The following is a 20,756-nucleotide window of genomic DNA, read 5'->3' on the forward strand; positions in this document are numbered from 1 at the left end:
TAATATAACTCTGGACACTTTTTTTTTTTTTTTTTTTTTTTTTTTTTTTAACACAATCCTTTGCAGCTCTTGCAGTCAGGAATAGCTGTTGAATCTCCTGGTCTTGTTGATTTCCTTATTTCAAATTTCAGCTGAAAATATCTGTTCTCTCTTGGCTTCACTTCTTAATAGTTCTGCTTCTGAGTTAATTTTAATATATATTTAAAATAAGGCTGTAGAGCATTTTGGGATACAGTTTATATGAAAGGTGCTACACCAGGGGTAGGCAACCGATGGCACGCGTGCCGAAGGCGGCACGCGAACTGATTTTCAGTGGCACTCACACTGCCCGGGTCCTGGTCCGGGGGGCTCTGCATTTTAATTTAATTTTAAATGAAGCTTCTTAAACATTTTAAAAATCTTATTTACTTTACATACAACAATAGTTTAGTTATATATTATAGACTTATAGAAAGAGACCTTCTAAAAAATGTTAAAATGTATTACTGGCACGCAAAACCTTAAATTAGAGTGAATAAATGCAGACTCGGCACACCACTTCTGAAAGGTTGCCGACCCCTGTGCTACACCAAATGAAATTGTACTACATTTTATTGTACATTAGATGCAAAGCTGAAGTACTAGTTGGAAAGCAGAGAACTGGGCTGCCAAGAGAGGGATTGCCTTAGTTGAGGGGATACTAGGGTGGTGATGAATGGCCTTGATAGGAGCCTTTTATGATGGTGCTGAAGAGAAAAGTGGAGAGCGACCCTTTTAGGGTGAAGACGGAGGGAGCATTGGTAGACCATGGAATCTGTGCATCTGATAGATGATTTCTGTAGGAACCAAACTAGGACTAGTTGGGAGGTCACAGCAGAGTCTGAGAGTTTAATTGACACTAATGTACATGCTAACTTGTTCTCTTTCTTGAAGCCTACTTGTGTTGGTTCTTCTCTTTTATATCCTCCTCAAGAGCAAAATGGCTTCTGTGTATTAGTTTGTAGAGACTAATAAACTTTCCACATGGTGAAAATGTTCTAATTGCTGATAACCAGAATGCTTTTTTTTTTTCCTGCTGAATGTTTTTCTCCTGATGGACAAAATAGGTAACTTGGTCACTAAACATATTCTTCAGGTTTCTTTTTCATTAAAGTGTGTTTCAACTCTGAAACAGAATTATGTAAAAATGGCCGCTTGTTGGTCAATGGATCTGTTCTTTTTGCATATTACGTGTGTTAGCTGATCACTTTGGTGATAAATACATTTTGATTGCTGTCTGTTCTTCTTAGAAGTGCAGAACTGATCCCACTAAGAGTTAATTGTGAATTCTATTCCATAACATGCATCAACCGAAGTGTTTAATGGTTCCAATCAATTACTCCTATCCAAGCCCCTTGAAATTAGTGGATTTACAAAGGTGTCACTGAGGGCATAATTGAAAGACACTGTATGAGTATCATAGATCTGTTTTCGTGTGTGGAAACTTCAGTAATGATGGTGGAAATATCCTAGCTTGATTTCCCTGGGCATAGGCTTAGTTTGTAGTGCGGGTATTTACAACGAAAACTTTTTTCACCCTAAACAGAGTACATGTGGTTTAAAAAAAAATAAGATACAGTGAACATGGATCAACCAATCCCATTTTTATAGAGCCATTTTTCAGAATAAGCCTGAACTTTATAATTTATAGGTCTGCTTTCTTCTTTCTCTGTTTATCTTAAAATACTTAAATTTTAAATTTTAAATCTTAACATTTATGCATGTTTTATTTTAGGAGACACTCCATTTTATGCAGACTCCTTGGTAGGAACGTATAGTAAAATCATGGATCACAAGAATTCATTAAGTTTCCCAGATGATGTGGAAATCTCTAAGCATGCAAAGAACCTCATCTGTGACTTTTTAACTGACAGGTAGGTGTGTCTACTACATTTGTACAATCTCTCTTATAGTGGGTGCAAACACACTTATGGTATCCTAGAACAATGGATTCCTTCCCCTTAATTGTGCTATCTAAATCATTCTCAGGGTAGGTCTACACTTACCCGGTAGTTCGGCGGCGAGCGATCGAACTTCTGGGTTCGACTTATTGCGTCTTGTCTGGACGCGATAAGTCGAACCAGGAAGTGCTCGCCGTCGACTGCGGTACTCCAGCTAGACGAGAGGAGTACCGCGGAGTCGACGGGGGAGCCTGCCTGCCGCGTGTGGACCGAGGTAAGTTCGAACTAAGGTACTTCGAACTTCAGCTACGTTATTCATGTAGCTGAAGTTGCGTACCTTAGTTCGAATTGGGGAGTTAGTGTAGACCTGGCCTCATTTTGTGAGAAATTAACATTATCTCCTGCTTTCTAGTGGCTGGCTGTTTTGCAAGCTCTGTGTTATGTTTAACTAAAACTAGTGTTTTTATGAGTACTTCTGGCAATAACTACATTGTCTACACTCTTCCTAAGAATTCAAAATTGCTGCCAAGAAAATATTTCCTAGTGCCATTCAAACAAGATCCAAAATACAATAACAATGTTTGAAATACATTGTGAGTTCCTTGAGGCAGGGACCAACTTGTCTTGCATTCATTAAGCGCTGAGCATGTCATCAACGCTCAGTAAATAATAATGAAAACAAATACATTATCACAAATAGAGAATTTTATGCAGAGAGTTATTCCAGTTTTCTTAGAAGAGATTCATATGCTTATTTAAACCCATTTTTGAGGTAAGAATTTACAAGCATAGCTAATTCCCCAGAAAGGGGAATGATTCTGGATGTAAACTGCCAGATGAGATCGCCTCTTGTGTAGTAGAACTCCTCACTGGTATTAAGCTGATGTAGCTTGTTCTTGCCCCCCAGCCATCTCCACCTCCCTCTCACCTATGCTTTGTTATGCTCATCCTCCAATACCATACACTAGGACAGTCTAGGAGATGCTGTAACGGGCACAAAAGCTACACAGTACAGAATCGGAAGGATAACTAATTCCCTGGTGCCCTCATACTCCCTAGTGCTGAACAGAGCTTGGCCACAGTGGAGAATCTAGCCCAGTAACTGACTGTGTAGAATGATTGATTTAAAAAAAAAAAAGAAACCCTAAAAAAAACTTAAATAAAGAAATATGTATCTGGTGGTATGTACTAGTTCTGTATTTCAAAGAGGGACTGTGTGGTCTGTTGAGCAAGACTGCATGCAACTAAAGAAATACCATTCATGAAAGAGCTGCTTTAGTAGGGATTTGTCTTGTTCAAGACCTAGGATGACTGAAAGGTGGAGAGGAGATATATTAGAAGAGTTTAATAATATAACAGTGTCCAGGAGTACTTCCCCCACGTGTGTACATCTTCCTGTTTATATTAAATGTGTGCTTGGGGGATTTATTTAAACCAGATGCCCTCTTTCTGTATACATCACTACTGAAGCACTTAAAGTAACAAGAAGGAATGAACATCTATCATGTGACCTATTTGTTCAAGTCCATAAGTTGTTTTTATGTTCTGGGAGCTATCTTAAAAGATATTCTTTATATAAGACTAAGTTTGTTGTCCCTTCTAAAAGTTGCCACATGGTGACTTCGTTGTAAAAGTAAGCAAAAGGCATGTAAGGGTTATTTTTTAGGGGAGGAGGATAGAAGTTTTGAAATATTTATTTCACTGGGATTTTGAATAACCGTTCTGTGTACTAAGCCAGACTTCCCTTCATTTGCGTCCTAAGGTTTGTCATGTGGTTTGGCAGACTTTCTAAGTTTGCAGTTAATTTTTTTTATTTAAAACTTGTGCCTGTGTGCTCCCTTTCTACACAAAATCTAGATGGAAAAATGTTTTACTCCACACGTGGCAGATTCAGAATTCTAGCCATTTTAGTACGTGCAGAGAGAGTGCCTGCTAAGAAACTGGGAGCATTTTTAATATGAGAAACGACAGATGAGTTGATTTTAATCAAAGTTAGCCTGAATTACATTGACTGCCCATATCTCTTTGAACCTTAATTTTGTTTAGTCTCTGTGCACTTAAGTGCAAGTCACAAGTTACTTAACAAAAATGGAGTACTGATTTTTCTAATGTGAAATTGGGTTAATTGCTATGTTTAGGGAGGTGCGACTTGGGAGAAATGGGGTAGAAGAAATTAAACAGCACCCTTTCTTTAAGAGCGATCAATGGAACTGGGATAACATTCGAGAGAGTAAGTGAACTGTAGTTTATATTTTTAACGTGTTCAATATTTGCATAAACAGCTTCTATTGATTAACAGTGTGGAATGAAAAATGTAAAACACTTAAAATATTACTTACTGTACAAAACTGTTATGTGAAGTAATTTTTTGTGTCTCAAGGGGTCTTGTGACTCAAGCTGTTTTTCTTACTGTTGTTCTTGTTTATCGTAAAAGATGTGTCAGTATGGGTTCATAAATACCCCTTTTTCTCTTTTTGCCATCCTGTAAATATAGAGAGAGAGCATTTGTTTGAACAACAGAGTTTGATGATCTTTTATTATTTTAACAAATGACTACATAGTCAGTTGTACTTTCCCAACTTACTTACCTCCTGAAGTTGTATAAGTTTGTATGAGTACAGTCTAACCTACCACTTAGAATAGTTTAAGTTCATAGAACTTGATTGCCCCTGGCAAAAATATAGTTGTTTTAGTTTACCATTTGGTCAAAACTTCTGTAATCAGACGCATTTATTGAAGCTTCTTAATATAGTTAAGCTAAAATTGGGATTAAATATCTGACCTAAATCTGGATGATTTAGAAAATGTATGTTTTGTGCAGTAAAAACTGCCTGCCTCAGCAAACTGATTTTTTTATTATTTTCTTTGTATTGCATGGTAACAGATCATTTCAAAACATTTACTTTGTCAGATGTGGGTGTAGAAAGAAAATTATTTTATTAATCTAGAGATATTAATGGATCTCCTATGTGATAAATAATATAAATTAATTGATTAAATTAGTGTATGCCATATTTACCTTTCATTATATAGTGTGTTGATATATCCATAACAGGATGTTGAATCTTACCATGAAGCTGACCATTTTTTCCTTTGTAGCTGCTGCTCCTGTTGTACCTGAGCTTAGCAGTGACATAGACAGCAGTAATTTTGATGACGTTGAGGATGACAAAGGAGATGTGGAAACCTTTCCAATCCCCAAAGCCTTTGTGGGAAACCAGCTGCCTTTTATAGGATTTACCTACTATCGAGAGAATCTGTATGTGATGTATTTTAATGTGCATCTTGTCAAATATAGTTGAAAATTATTTTATTACATTCCTCTCCTTTTGCTTTAAACACACATCTAATTTTACACTTGATATAGTTCTGTCCCTTGTTGAATATTTGAAATGTGGAATTTAAGTTGGATTTATTAAAATATGCCAATTTTTGGATGTTTCTAATTTTTATGTAGTAATTTATAAAATTGCTGTTGTGCTCTAGCATATACACTGGATTTTTGGATTAGCTAATTTTAGAAAAAAGTGTACAACTAGGGCATACATTGTGTTAGGGCTGTTTCTTTTCATTACTATTTATGTTGAATTTGCATTATTAGTCATGTGTATTGTATCTAAATAATTACAGAACTATTGTAAGTATTCATTTAAACATTAGAAACTTGTATTGAACTGAAAAAGTCGGAACATTCACTTTGGCCAAGAGAACATTCAAATGAAAACTCATACTGAATAAAAATGGCTTCATTCAGAGAATAGCCTAGCAGAGATTAAGACTTGAGAGAATTGATTAAAATGAGTTGATTGACATGGTTGCTAGAGTTGTTGAAAACTTGAATAAGAGTTGGGTTTTTTCCGACAGGTTGCTAAGTGACTCTCCTCAGTCTTGTAGAGAAAATGAATCCATGCAATCCAGGAAAAATGAGGTAAGTACTTTTTTAAAATAAACATTAATGTATGTTTAAATTATTTTGCTATGTCTGTTAAGAAGACTTGCACAGTGGATTTAAACAATATCCAGTTATGAATAGCTAGTTTGTATTACTTAATGTTAGAATATTTCTGCATAATTACTGACCGAGATTCCATCTGTAAACATGAAAATGTCAAACTACTACATGAAATTGTGCAGTATAAATTTTAGATGAAAGGATTCTGTTTATATAGTATTAGTTTCATTTAGAAATAAAAAAAAGTTGTATTAACATTTGTATACATTTCTGCAACCATTGAAAATGTATTTCCTGTAGTAGAGAATATTATTAGTTCTAATAAAACAAATATTTGTAAATTCTTTAACATTTTTGTAATTAAAACATGATTAGATTCCACGATAACCTTCAAAGTATAAAATATTCTAAGTCTGAAATTTTATTAAGCATGGTGAGACCATTTTAAAAAAAAAAGATTTGTAGGAAATGTTTCCTGTACTTTTTCTTTTTAATGCTCACAATTAAAAAAATGTTTTCTTCTTTTTATAGGACAGCAAAGAGGTAGGTGCATTATTTTGAATCATGAAAGAAATTAAGATAGTTACATTATTTTTTGTCAGCATTAAGTAATATCTTAAAGGTTTATCCCAGTAAACTGTTAACAATAGATTAATTTGTTTATGAATAAAAGAACTTGTAAATTGCTTTTAAGAAGAGAGCCTACAGTTAGTTATAAGTGAAATGAGGTTAATATTCATTCAGATTTATACTATAGTTACCTTTAATTCCTATTTGGCAACCAGAATTTATTTTGCAAATAAATGTGTAAGGCTCTGTTCACCACAAAAGATTTTGCTCCAGGGAACGTTGTAGATTTTGGCTCCACATCTAAGTGATTCATCGCTAATTTGTCCAGGGCATGAAAAATAAATTTTCACACAGTACTAGTGAAGGAATGGTTATAAGCATAAAACTGACCCTCAGTAGGGGAGTGAGTGTTTTGAAGCAGGAAGGTTTATTCAGTATTTGTGGATTGCCAACTGAGTTCATGCACTAAGATGGCAGAAAGTCTGATAGGATTTTTGTGTATATCAAAATAAATAAATACTTTAGCCACTATTGATCTTAGCCCTCCCTTAGTAAATCAAGGGGATTGTGCCATTAATTAAAAATTGTGAGGGTTTGCTAATTTTTAAACCTTTAAAAACAGCTGTGGAAAAAGCTCATGCAAACATGAAAATAAATACATCCTGTGCTTCTGTACTTCCTTTCCATCATACTGTGCAGCTTAGGAGTTTCTAGTGTTCTTTAAAAGGAAGCTATTGCCATTTAAAATTGCATGCAGGATCTGCTGAATTCTTCCAGTGGTTTTAGAGCCAAGCATAGAATCATAGAAGATTAGGATTGGAAGTGACCTCAGGAGGTCATCTAGTCCAACCCCCTGCTCAAAGCAGGACCAACACCAACCAAATCATCCCAGCCAGAGCTTTGTCAAGCCAGGCCTTAAACACCTCTAAGGATGGAGACTCCACCACCTCCCTAGGTAACCCATCCCAGTGCTTCACCACCCTCCTAGTGAAACAGTGTTTCCTAATATCCAACCTAGACCACCCCCACTGCAACTTGAGACCATTGCTCCTTGTTCGTCTTCTGCCAACAATGAGAACAGCCAAGCTCCATCCTCTTTGGAACCCCCCTTCAGGTAGTTGAAGGCTGCTATCAAATCCCCCCTCACTCTTCTCTTCTGGAGACTAAACAAGCCCTCTTCCCTCAGCCTCTCCTCGTAAGTCATGTGCCCCAGCCCCCTGATCACTTTCGTTGCCCTCCGCTGGACTCTCTCCAATTTGTCCACATCTTTTCTGTAGTGGGGTCCCAGAACTGGACACAATACTCCAGATATGGCCTCACCAGTGCCGAATAGAGGGGAATAATCACTTCCCTCAATCTGCTGGCAATGCTCCTACTAATGCCATTAGCCTTCTTGGCAACAAGGGCACACTGCTGACTCATATCCAGCTTCTCATCCACTGTAATCCCCAGGTCCTTTTCTGCAGAACTGCTGGTTAGCCAGTCGGTCCCCAGCCTGTAGCGGTGCATGGGATTCTTCCGTCCTAAGTGCAGGACTCTAAACTTGTCCTTGTTGAACCTCATCAGATTTCTTTTGGCCCAATCCTCCAATTTGTCTAGGTCACTCTGTACCCTATCCCTGCCCTCCAGCGTATCTACCTCTCCCACCAGCTTAGTGTCATCTGCAAACTTGCTAAGGGTGCAATCCATCCCATCGTCCAGATCATTAATAAGATGTTGAACAAAACTGGCCCCAGGACCGACCCTATGTGACATAGTACCTTCAATTGTACATTTCAATAGCAAATATTTTATTTTCTATATTTCTGACTTGTAAAATACAAAGGATTGATAAAATGCTATATTTGTGTTGCCAACTCTTGTAATTTTTATCACAAATCTCACAATATTTCATGTTTTTCTTAATGCCCCAGCTCCTAGAGTCATGTAATTGTTACCATCTCAAATTTTGGTTTTTAAAAAATGTTTTTGCCCCTCATGGTTGCAGAAAAAAGTTTGAAAACATGAACCCTATAGACTCAAAAGCCCAGAAGGCAATTAAAAACTCCCAAATTTATGATTTTTAACCCAGTCTCATGAATTTTTTTGTATTAATTTACGGTTTTAGAATGTTGGGAATTGGCAATACAGCGTTTTCCAAAATGTAACGGGGACAAGGTAGGTTCTGTGCAAGTGTTAGACTAAGAAATTCTCACCTTCTTTCATGATGTGTTCTACCTGAGCATGCTTAGAGGCATTCTTAAAATGTCATGCATTTTGGTCATATGCCTGATATAGGGGTTTTTTTGGAGATACTAATCCAAAGAATCTGCTCTCGAGGGTTGGGGTTAGAGAGAATAAAGGAGAGGGCCAGAAACAACATTCTATTCCTGTGGAACTGTTGTGGCTCACCATATGCAGCACATAATACTGTGATGGTTAGCTTTATTTTACTATTGTATGCAACAGGTTTTGTTTCTATGGATATCTTCATGAAGAATCTTCATGAGCGTTAATATCTTGCAGAGATGTAACTTTAATTCCCAATAATCCAGTGATGGTGACTGGCTGAGAAATAATTTTCTGTTCCCATCAAATTAAAAGATTATATTGATTTTCATTGCTCATCTGTCTTGGTTATTTAACTGAACTACACGCATTTTTACGTGATAGTATTTTATATGTGGACCATACTTTTTCTGACAGTTTGCACAGTTTCAGAAAAAACTGAGCAAGTTAGAAGAACAACTCAGTAATGAAATACAAGCCAAAGATGAACTAGAACAGAAGTGCAGGTAAGAGATAGCGGTTTATATTTGGTATATTTATGCCAAACCTTTTTTAATTTTCCATTTTAAAAACTTAAAATACAATTAAAAGCATACTTAAGGGACCCCAGCTCCACTAAGGAGATCCCATTTTAAACAGCCAATTTGTTAGCCCCATATGATTACCACTACCTTTAGAACATAACAGTGGCCGTACTGGAACAGACCAATGGTCCATCTAGCCCAGTAGCCTGTCTTGTGACAGATGCGTCAGATGGAATGAGAAAAACAGGGCAATTATTGAGTGATCCATCCCATGTAGTCCAGTCCCAGCTTCTGGCAGTCGGAGGTTTAGGGATACCCGGAGCATGGAGTTGCATCCCTGACCACCTTTTTGTTTTGTCTTTAGAGAAGACCACCTCTACTGGACAAATTATTTTTTTCTCATTGTTTGTGTGGTTGCTTAAAGCAGAATTCACTATAGAAAATTCACAAGACACATCCGCATTATTCTGTTTTTCATTATAACCAATGTTTGCCTTTGTTTTGTTTTCATATTTCTCAGGTCTGTTAATGCTCGTTTAGAGAAGACCGTGAAAGAACTAGATGAAGAGGTAAATCAGTTTATTTTCTATTGCGCTTAAGTGTTCTTATGTGTGTTAGGTATGTTTACTTTTCTCAGGATACACCAACTTTTAAGTAATAATGGAACTATGGCACAAGAACATGAGTTTATGTTCTAACAGTGTACCCTAGCATAAATGTGCTGCCACTATTGCAATATCTTGGCAAGAGGAGGGTAGAGTGATTCTTACATTATTTAATTGATTCCAGAATCATGTTTACTATGTCCTGTGCCTTAGTTAATAATTTGTAGAGAAATAGCATTTAAATAAAATGTGTGTGAATTGAATTCCAGTTAAAGATGCAGGGTTGATAGTGTTGAAGGCTGAAATACTCCCTCCATAGAGCAGATAACAGGTAGTGGCAGTTCAAGCATCCCTCTACTGCCCCATCCTTGTGCCTCAATCCTTATGTTTAGGGACCACCTCTGGAGGGAATGACTATAGCTTAGTTGTCATGCCCATTTAATCATTGGTTTTGCTGCTGAGTCTGCCAGTTTTGCTGATGCTGCTTGTTCATTGCATACTTGTTCACTGGAAACGAGACATAAGCCCCCACAATCATTTAACATAGACCATCAACAGAGCCTTCATATGGTAACAGCTTTCGGGCACTGCCAGTCTGGAGTGGATTTGAACCAGCCTTACATCCATTGCTGATGATCTGACTACCCAGATTCCTTAGAAATAGAATTTTATGACTGTACAGTTATTTGCCAATTGTGTATTGTTCTGCAGTTATATACAAACACAGCTGTTAAGTGTTATGGTGTGTGTATACAGCAAGCAGATGGAATACATTTTTGTGTATTTGTAAGTTAATTGGAATCCATGAGCTATCCTTTATATCTTTAAAGTAATACCATGGTTCTGTGTATTTTATTTGAACTTAACTATAATTATCTCCAGGTAACATCAAGGAAGAATGTAGAATCTGCATTAAGGCAATTAGAAAGAGAGAAGGCTCTTCTTCAGCACAAGAATGCAGAATACCAGCGGAAAGCAGAACATGAAGCAGATAAAAAACGCAATTTGGAAAATGATGGTATGTGGAGCAGAACCTTAAATGTGGTACACGGGGATTTTCACATAAGATAACAGAACTGTTGTTTTGTTGGTAAGATCTGTTTAAAGATTGTGAATCAGTGTGTGATGGAGGTAACATATGATTATTTTATTATAGTTAACAGTTTGAAAGACCAGCTTGAAGATTTAAAAAGGAGAAATCAGAACTCTCAGATATCAAATGAGAAAATCAATCAGCTACAAAGACAGGCAAGTTGTATTTCTGTGTGTGTGTCTGTGTGTTAAAGTCATTGTTATAATAGGCTATTGAAGTTCAGGCTTCCTACTTAGCAGAAGAAAATTGCAAATAGTTACAGAAGTTGCTCTTTAATATGAAATGTTGGTTTACTAATGTAATGTTAGAAACATTTCCATATTTTTCTTTTTCCTTCAGTCCCTAAATTGTTGATTAATTTGTAATGGAGATGGTCGTTTTGCATTTTAATTGTCTAAAATCTGCATTTATTAATCAATAGCTGGATGAAGCCAATGCTTTATTACGCACAGAGTCTGATACTGCAGCCAGGTTAAGGAAGAACCAGACCGAAAGTACAAAGCAAATCCAGCAGTTGGAAGCTAATAATCGAGAATTGCAAGATAAAAACTGCATGCTGGAAAATGCTAAACTCAAACTTGAGAAGGACTTCATCAATCTTCAGTCAGCCCTAGAATCTGAAAGAAGAGATCGAAGTCATGGGTCAGAGATTATCAGCGATCTACAAGGTATTACAGTAAATATGTCTACATTGATTCATGTTTCTGAAATACAAAAGAGTATAGTGTAATTATTTGATCTAATTGTAACTAATTTTAATACATTGTCCAAGTCAATTGTATCTTTCCTTAATAAAATGTCATCAGTAGATGTAAAATGTTGCTAATACCTCTGAATCACCTGTTAAATGTGAATGTATTTGTTCTAACTTTTGTAGCTAACTTTTATTCTTTTTATTGCTAACTTTTTTTCTGACTGGTTGATATTTTGGACATTTTTAGGTCGAATATCTAGCCTAGAAGAAGAAGTAAAAAGTGGAAAGAGTACATTAGCCAAAGCAGAAGTGGAGAAGAGACAATTACAAGAGAGGTTCACAGATTTGGAAAAGGTAACTGCACATTTTAAAGTAGAATTGGTTTGCAGTATAAAAGGTAGAATATAAAATGATGGTATTAATGGAAACTAAACTTGAGTCAGATTGAAGCTCCATGGTACTTACTTGAATTAGTAACTTTTTTCCCTAAATTTTCTCTTTAAATAATTTTCAGCATGTGTAGGAAATCAATAAATGTATTTTTAAGATAGAGGAATATCTTAGACCAGTGGTTTTCAATCTTTTTTCATTTGTGGACCCCTACAAATTTTTGAATGGAGGTGTGGACCCCTTCGGAAATCTTAGATGTAGTCTGTGGACCCCAATGTATTAGAGGAATTTATTCTTGGAGTTTTACACAGATTGCTTAGAAAGCTCCCTGTGCAACATGTTGAAAGATTGCCCACAGCAGATTAGATGTTATAGGGATGCTCTATTGTATAGGCTGTATTGTGCACAAGGTTGTTTTAGTCCCCATTGAAAAATCAGAACTTGCTGAAGCGTAGAGCTTTTTTACTTGCTGCATTATAGAATGTGATTTGCACTGTGTTTATTTGCTTTAACATTTGCTGCCTTTTCTCTATTTGTATGTTTTGTGTTTTTCTCAGATTATAAAAAGAACAGGAGTACTTGTGGCACCTTAGAGACTAACAAATTTATTAGAGCATAAGCTTTCGTGGGCTACAGCCCACTTCTTCGGATGCATTATAGATTATAAAGTCTTCTAGTCAGGAACCATGTTATTTTCTTTCTCTGTAAAGTGCCATGTAAAGCTACAGTTCTGTACAAATTTATTTTACTATATTAAATTGTAAAGAAAACAAACTGTTATTCGTAGCATTTAATCAAATCTATGAAAAATTTTCTATTGTTATTAAGTTTTATAAAACCTTGCTTTCACAAATTCTAAATTTTGAACCATATTTAACTTGACATACTACTCCCTTTTTAGGCCTCAGTCCAATAATTTTCTACACACAGGAGTACCATTGCAGCCATGCAGTGCCTCTTTGTGCCCACACTAAATCAATTGCAGGACTGATGTCTTAATTTATAAGCTCTTTGGAACATGGACTATGTCTTCTTCTGTCAGTGTATTGCCTTTTAGTCATGCTCCATAGTACTACTATTCCATAACTATTTTAGCTTTAGTTTGCAGTCAAGAATAATTGTTTTGTCAAGTAAGTCAATTTCCTTTTTCCTGTAACTTCAACAGGAGAAGAGCAACATGGAAATAGACATGACATACAAACTCAAGGTTATGCAGCAGAACTTGGAACAAGAAGAAGCTGAACATAAAGCCACAAAAGCACGATTAGCAGACAAAAATAAAATCTATGAATCTATTGAGGAAGCCAAGTCTGAAGCCATGAAAGGTATGCTTTCAAATCTTAATTTTAAAATTATGTAACCTAGATAATATAAGTTTTATAATGCTAATTGTAAAGTTGAAATTTATAAGATTATACACTTCTGAATCACGTTAGGAAGCTGATTCAAGAGTTTTGTATATAAATTAAAAATTCTAGAGTTGTTCAGATCACATAAAGTAATCACATTTGGCACAGTTTTCCCCCCCCCCCATTGACCATCCCAAGAGTGGCCAAGGTTTGAATGCGGATGCTGTTTGAATTATCCTCTCCTGCATGTTAGGGTTAAGGTACATTGGTGGAATAATTTAAGGATTCTTGCACTGCCCTATTGGTAGCTATTCTGGGGATAAATAAAAGGATTTTAGTCCAGGCAGTCACTGCATGTCATGTACATTAACCTCTTTGAATGGCTCTGCGTATTCCAACTTATGGGTATTTCACTGCCTGGTGGTGCCTAATGGTAGAACCTTCTCCAAGCAATATTCATTGGAGCAGTTGTGCGCCCTCTCCGATACTTCCCCTCAGTGTTTTTGAACATTCTGAGCACGAGGCCATATAAGGGAGTGCTGGGGGTTCTCTACCACCTCAGTTCCTTTCAACTGCTATGCTAAATGGAAATTAACTGCTCTGATCCATTCAGATCCAGGGTTTTTTCTCCATTGATAGTACCTTTGATAGTTTTTGTGGTGGTTGTTTTTAGTGTGTAGTGTAATTTAAGTATAGTAATAAGTGTAGATGCTTTTGTAGAGTTGGTAGGTTTGGTTCCGTGTTATGGCAGAACCAAAGAAAAAGAAATGGGATTTAAGAGACATGCTTGGTGCTCATCTGTCTTCCCAGTGTCGGGCAACCATATTAGGTGCCTGAAGTCCTTGGGGGAAGGTCATTCTCCTTCTGTGTGTTTCATTTGCTGGAATTTCGTGCCCAGCGCATTCAAAGAGGGGCACAATAGACTCAGGTACTTCCTTTAAGGAAGCTCTAGCTGCTAAACCCTCTGGTTCTTGGGTGGTCATCAGATGTGAAGCCTAAGGGTATGTCTACACTACGAGAGTAGTTCGATTTTAGTTAAATCGAATATGTGGAATCGATATTACAAAGTCGAACGTGTGTGTCCACACTAAGGACAGTAATTCGACTTTGTCAGTCCACACTAACGGGGCAAGCGTCGACATTGGAAGCGGTGCACTGTGGGCAGCTATCCCACAGTTCCCGCAGTCCCCGCTGCCCATTGGAATTCTGGGTCGAGCCGCCATTGCCTTCTGGGTAAAAAAATGTGTCGAGGGTGGTTTTGGGTAACTGTCGTCATCCAACCGTCACTCCCGCCCTCCCTCCCTGAAAGCGCCGGCGGGAAATCAGTTCGCGCACTTTTCTGGTCAGTGACAGCGCGGACGCCACAGCACTGCGAGCATGGATCCCGCTGCGACCATCGCTGCAGTTGTGGCCGTTGTCAACGCATCGCAGCTCATCATCGACCTTTCACTGAGGCAGATAGAGAGAAATCAGGCGAGGAGGCTACGGCACCGGGGTGAGGACCTGAACTCCGAGAGTAGCACACGCCTGTCTGAAACCACGACACCCAGTGCCGAGGACATCACGGTGGCAATGGGTCTTGTGGATACTGTGGAATGGCGATTCTGGGCCCGTGAAACCAGCACGGACTGGTGGGACTGCATAGTGCTTCAGGTCTGGGATGAATCCCAGTGGCTGCGAAACTTTCGCATGCGGAAGGGGACTTTCCTCGAACTTTGTGAGTTGCTGTCCCCTGCCCTGAAGCGCAAGGACACCCGGATGCGAGCAGCCCTGACTGTCCAGAAGCGAGTGGCCATAGCCCTCTGGAAGCTTGCAACACCGGACAGCTACCGGTCAGTCGCGAACCAGTTTGGCGTGGGCAAATCTACCGTTGGGGTTGTTGTCATGCAAGTAGCCAAGGCAATCGTGAAGGTACTGCTGTCAAAGGTAGTGACCCTGGGAAACGAGCAGGCCATCATAGATGGCTTCGCCGCGATGGGATTCCCAAACTGCGGTGGGGCTATAGATGGGACTCACATCCCTATCCTGGGACCGGACCACCAGGCCAGCCAGTACATCAACCGAAAGGGCTACTTTTCAATGGTGCTGCAAGCACTGGTGGACCATAAGGGACGTTTTACTAACATCAACGTTGGATGGCCGGGCAAGGTTCATGACGCTCGCGTGTTCAGGAACTCTGGTCTGTTTAGACGGCTGCAGGAAGGTATTTACTTCCCGGACCACAAAATAACTCTTGGGGATGTGGAGATGCCTACAGTGATCCTCGGGGACCCAGCATACCCGCTAATGCCCTGGCTCATGAAGCCCTATACTGGCGCCCTGGACACAGAAAAAGAACTGTTCAACTACCGGCTCAGCAAGTGCAGAATGGTGGTGGAGTGTGCTTTTGGCTGTCTCAAGGGGAGATGGAGAAGCTTACTGACTCGCTGTGATCTCAGCGAAACCAATATCCCCATTGTTATTGCAGCTTGCTGTGTGCTCCACAATCTCTGTGAGAGCAAGGGGGAGACCTTTATGGCGGGGTGGGAGGTTGAGGCAAATAGCCTGGCTGCTGATTACGCCCAGCCAGACAGCCAGGAGATTAGAAGAGCCCAGCGGGACGCACTGTGCATCCGGGAGGCTTTGAAAGACAGTTTCCAGACTGAGCAGGGTCACCAGTGAATTTTAAGTTTGTGGACTCAGAACCTGAACTTGCCACCGTTTCTTTACCCAGTTACCGTTGACTATCCTCTCCAGTTACATACCCCTTTCACCCCCTTCCCAAAAAATAAAATCTGTTCTGTTTTGTTAATGAACACCGTTGTCTTTATTACTGTTTTCGCGGGAATGTTTTAAACCTGGGACGCAGACTGTGGCGGGGTGCGGGTTTAGTGTTGTGATGCAAATGATGCTTCTAAACTCCAGGAATGACTGGTTCCGCAGTGGTGGACTGGTTGTTTCAACAGAGCCTGCCAGCCCTCCTGGGCGGGACAGCGTGTATGTGTCGGCTATGTGACTGTCTGGCAGGGGGAGGAGGGTTACAGCTCCCCTGCTGCGGGGCTCTGTGATGCATTAGATCTGTAACTGCCCTCCCCCGCCACAAAGTCACAGAGCAACCCCCCCCCCCCCCCCCAGAACATGAAAACCACCTCCCAGATTGAACAGGGTCACTAGTCACTGCACTGGGTATGTGTCCTGATCCTGGACCTGACCCCGCCTCTGTACCCTGGTAAAGGTGACTGTCCTGTCCAATTACCATGCCCCTTCCCCTCGTTCAGACAGACTCTCCTCCAAAATAAAATCATGGAAACAGTAATTAACAGAAACGAATATTTTATTATGAACCAGACATGAAACGTGGGGGTTGAAACTTGCACGGGGGCTTCTGTGAGGTGTGTAGGAAAGGACTTTTAAAATTTTGGCGGAATGAGAGCCTTCTAGTGCTAGAGCAGTCTGCAGGGGTTGACTGAAAGTTTTAACGGCCCTTGCCGCCCCTCCTTCTTTGTACTTTGGGTGAGGGGGGTGTGGGACTTGGTGGCGGGGGAGGGCGGTTAGAGATAGACTGCAGCGGGGCTCTGTCCTCCTGCCTCCGGTCTTGCAGAACATCCACAAGGCGCCGGAGCGTGTCCGTTTGCTCCCTCAGAAGTCCAAGCAGCTTTTCAGTAGCCTGCTGGTCCTCCTGACACCACCTCTCCTCCCGTTCCATGACTGCTCGGTGCATTTGGGACAAGTTCTCCCTCCACTGTGTCTGCTGGGCTGCCTGGGCTCGGGAGCAGCTCATTAGTTCTGAGAACATGTAATCCCGCGTCGTCTTCTTCCTCCTCCTAATCTGCGCTAGCCTCTGGGAGTGTGCTGACAGGCTGGGTTGGGAGACAGTCGCAGATGTGTCTGTGTGAATGGGAAAAATGGAGTGAATTCCTGAGACAGATAAATGAAGTTGTGTACAAAGAACCTAGTCTTTCTCTGTGAACAAGACCATGCACTGCACCTCTCACATGCGCACTCAGGACAAGGTCGAATTTTCGGCCCTCGCCTTCAGTGCCTGGGGTCTTGCAGTGGTCTTGCAGTTATCTGAGAAGCGTGGCAGGACACCTGAACTTCTGTAGCGTGCAATCATGGTAAGCCGTAGACTTCTGGCTGCTTAAAACTGTACTAGTAGCACTGGTCTCCTTTCACATTGAAAGCAATGCCAGTCTCTGCTGCCAGCAATCAGGACAGCATGAACTATGCCCCTGTCCCACCCCCTCGCGGCTGTTCCAGGGAAAGATCCCTGTATGCTGCCCCTCTCCCTCCACCGCGTGGCTGTAAAGCAGTCCCAATACTAACATTCCCCTCCCTAATTCAAAGCAGGGCATAATGAGCGACATCACCCTGCTGAGGATCTCGGAGTCCCAGAGGGAAAGGATGTTTCGAGAAAGCCTTCAGAAACCAGGGCCGTTTGCCGCTATGCTCTGCAGGGCAATGATACCAGAGTATCTGATGGTGTCGTGGCGCGGTAACGTGTCCTACCACGGAGGGCCCAATAAGATCGCCCTACCCAGGAACCTGATGAACAGGCTGGAAATGTACCTTCATGAGACCTACGAGGAATTCTCCTATGAGGATTTCGCCTCCATCCCCGGCCATATTGACCGGATTTTCGCGTAGGTGCACTGGGACTAAAGAGTGGAGCGTCTTGGGCAGCATAATCATGACTTACCGGACATTGTAAAAAAAAATTTAAATACTTGGGACTAAATTGTGAAGAGCCTAAGGCAGACAAATCATGAAAAACCCTTTGTTACTATTGTAAATATTCCAGTTTTTTTGCAGATAATTGTTTACATATTTAAGCACTTTAAGAAACAGCCATTGTTAATATTATAAATATTTCAGTTCTTGTAAAAATAAATGTTTAGATATTTAAAGCACTTACTGCTTGATCCTTCCCCTGATTCGGTGTCCGGGGTAACGGCTGTGGACGGTTGGTAGGGGATCTCGGTAAGGGTGATGAAGAGATCCTGGCTGTCGGGGAAATCAGCGGTGCCAGCGCTGTCGACTGCCTCGTCCTCCTCATCTCCTTCTTCATCTTCCCCGTCTGCTAACATGTCCGACGAGGAACCTGCCGCGGACAATATCCCATCCTCAGAGTCCACGGTCAGTGGTGGGGTAGTGGTGGCGGCCGCACCTAGGATGGAATGCAGTGCCTCGTAGAAACGGGATGTGTGGGGATGGGATCCGGAGCATCTGTTTGCCTCTTTGGTTTTTTGGTAGCCTTGTCTCAGCTCCTTGATTTTCACGCGGCACTGCGTTGCATCCCGGCTGTATCCTCTCTCTGCCATGGCTTTAGAGATCTTCTCGTAGATCTTTGCATTCCGTCTTTTGGAGCGCAGCTCTGAAAGCACGGACTCATCGCCCCACACAGCGATGAGATCCAAGACTTCCCGATCAGTCCATGCTGGGGCCCTCCTTCTATTAGATTGCACGGCCATCTCTGCTGGAGAGCTCTGCATCGTTGCCAGTGCTGCTGAGCTCGCCACGCTGTCCAAACAGGGAATGAGATTCAAACTGCCCAGACAGGAAAAGGAATTCAAATTTTCCCGGGGCTTTTCCTGTGTGGCTGATCAGAGCATCCGAGCTCGGACTGCTGTCCAGAGCGTCAACAGAGTGGTGCACTGTGGGATAGCTCCCGGAGCTATTACCGTCGATTTCCATCCACACCTAGCCTAATTCGATATGGCCATTTCGAATTTAGCGCTACTCCTCTCGTTTTGGAGGAGTACAGAAGTCGAATTTAAGAGAGCTCTATGTCGAACTAAATAGCTTCGTGGTGTGGACGGGTGCAGGGTTAATTCGATGTAACGGCGCTAAATTCGACATAAAAGCCTAGTGTAGACCAGGCCTAAGAGACTAGGTTTGGTGCCTGTGGCTTTCTCCAGTAAACAAGCTGCTGAAAGGTTCCAGGATGTCGAGCTCTTCATCAATTCTAACTCCGCATCCTTCTGTTAAAGTTGTCAAGACTTTGAAGCAGTGTTGGTGGGAAAATGGCTGTCTGCTTTCTAAGGATCCTAGACCCACGTCCTTGGCTCCGGCTCTATCGGTTCCAAGAAAGAAGGTGAAGAAGAAGATGGTCACTGTTAGCAGTGCCAGATCCTGTACATTAGACTTATTGGACTCTGATGTGGCTTCTGTGGTTCCGACTCTGAAATCCAAGTTGGTTCTGGGTTCAACTTTGAAGATCAGAGCTGCAGAGTTGAGTATTTATCTGGATATGGTACTTCCCAGGTCTGTGGGACAGGCTTCAAAGAGTGTCTGATCTGAAAAGGACTTCTACAGTGGTGACTGATGTGCACCTTCCCTTGTCTTAGCGTTCCTTGGATCTGAGCAAGGCAGATGGCAATGAGGAAGAGACATACAGACTGCAGAATGGATGATGCATCTTCTTCACTTGAAAAAAGAGAAGAGCAGAAGAGAGTGTTTCTCAGTATGCATCTCTGCTTCCTCTCCTAAGTCTACTACAGGATCCCCTGGCAGATCTTTCTCACCTTTTATCTCTCTCCACTTTCCAGTTCCATTGTTCTCTCAGAAGTGTTCCTTAGTGATCCAAGATCAGATCCTCATTTAGAGGAGGATAAAGGAAGAATTAAGAAACCTGATTCATCCCAGTTCACGCCTCTTCGGCCTGTGTTCCCTATCTCCTTTGCTCCTCCTCCTATGGGCAGTCCTTGTCTCCATTCTGTACCACTGCAGAATTTTTTGAATCATCCTCCTTATGGATGGAGAAGTGATTTTTCTTCTGATAAGGATCCAGTGGCTCAGCAGTCCTTCGATCTGACAGCTCTGGCTGAAGAGGAGGATGAAGAGATGTAGTGCCTGTTATTGAACAAGAGCAAATGGACGTCGATCTTGATTTGTCACCTGAGGTAGATGTGACTTTTGCAGTTTCATGACCTGGTGCATTGCGTGGAATCCACATTGAACCTACCTTCCGTGACTGTGGAGGAAACCTCCCATCCCGTATTCAACATATTTGGGATTACCTCCAGGAATAAGTTATCGCTGTCAATTCTGGATGGTCTTTTACAGCTTGCTAAGATTGTTTGGTCAGCTCCTGCTTCCTGTCAGCCTGTTTCCAAAAAAAGCTGGCAAACTGTATTGGATCCCTCATTAGGGGTTTTCTTGTTTTCGTAGATCCTGTGCCTAATTTGCTGGTTGTGGCTGCTGCCAAAAACAGACTTTGGTCAGGCCAAGTCCTCTCCAGTCTTGCTGACGGAGGGGAAAAGATTGATACCTTTGGGAGAGAGGTGTTTTTTTTCCCTCTTCCCTTGTTATTAAGGTGGTTCATTGCCATGTGATGTTGGCCTATTATCAGTTCCATCTATGGGAGAAGGTGACTCTGTATGTTCAAGATTTGCCAGATGATAAAAGAAGGCT

General features: G+C 40.9%; 1 protein-coding gene across 1 annotated transcript in view; it reads left to right on the forward strand.

The window, feature by feature from the left end:
• The window catches only part of ROCK2 (Rho associated coiled-coil containing protein kinase 2), a 63,213-nt gene that overhangs the window by 25,165 nt on the left and 17,292 nt on the right, over nucleotides 1-20,756 (forward strand). The window contains exons 5-16 of the mRNA XM_065401383.1: nucleotides 1,754-1,892; nucleotides 4,058-4,149; nucleotides 5,019-5,178; nucleotides 5,784-5,847; nucleotides 6,403-6,414; nucleotides 9,127-9,215; nucleotides 9,754-9,802; nucleotides 10,721-10,856; nucleotides 10,995-11,086; nucleotides 11,353-11,599; nucleotides 11,873-11,979; nucleotides 13,181-13,340. Of these exons, the coding sequence (XP_065257455.1) occupies nucleotides 1,754-1,892; nucleotides 4,058-4,149; nucleotides 5,019-5,178; nucleotides 5,784-5,847; nucleotides 6,403-6,414; nucleotides 9,127-9,215; nucleotides 9,754-9,802; nucleotides 10,721-10,856; nucleotides 10,995-11,086; nucleotides 11,353-11,599; nucleotides 11,873-11,979; nucleotides 13,181-13,340 (1,347 nt within the window). The remainder of the gene's footprint in view (nucleotides 1-1,753; nucleotides 1,893-4,057; nucleotides 4,150-5,018; nucleotides 5,179-5,783; nucleotides 5,848-6,402; nucleotides 6,415-9,126; nucleotides 9,216-9,753; nucleotides 9,803-10,720; nucleotides 10,857-10,994; nucleotides 11,087-11,352; nucleotides 11,600-11,872; nucleotides 11,980-13,180; nucleotides 13,341-20,756) is intronic.

Source organism: Emys orbicularis, chromosome 3 (genome assembly GCF_028017835.1).
Source record: "Emys orbicularis isolate rEmyOrb1 chromosome 3, rEmyOrb1.hap1, whole genome shotgun sequence".
NCBI classification, from domain to species: domain Eukaryota; kingdom Metazoa; phylum Chordata; order Testudines; family Emydidae; genus Emys; species Emys orbicularis.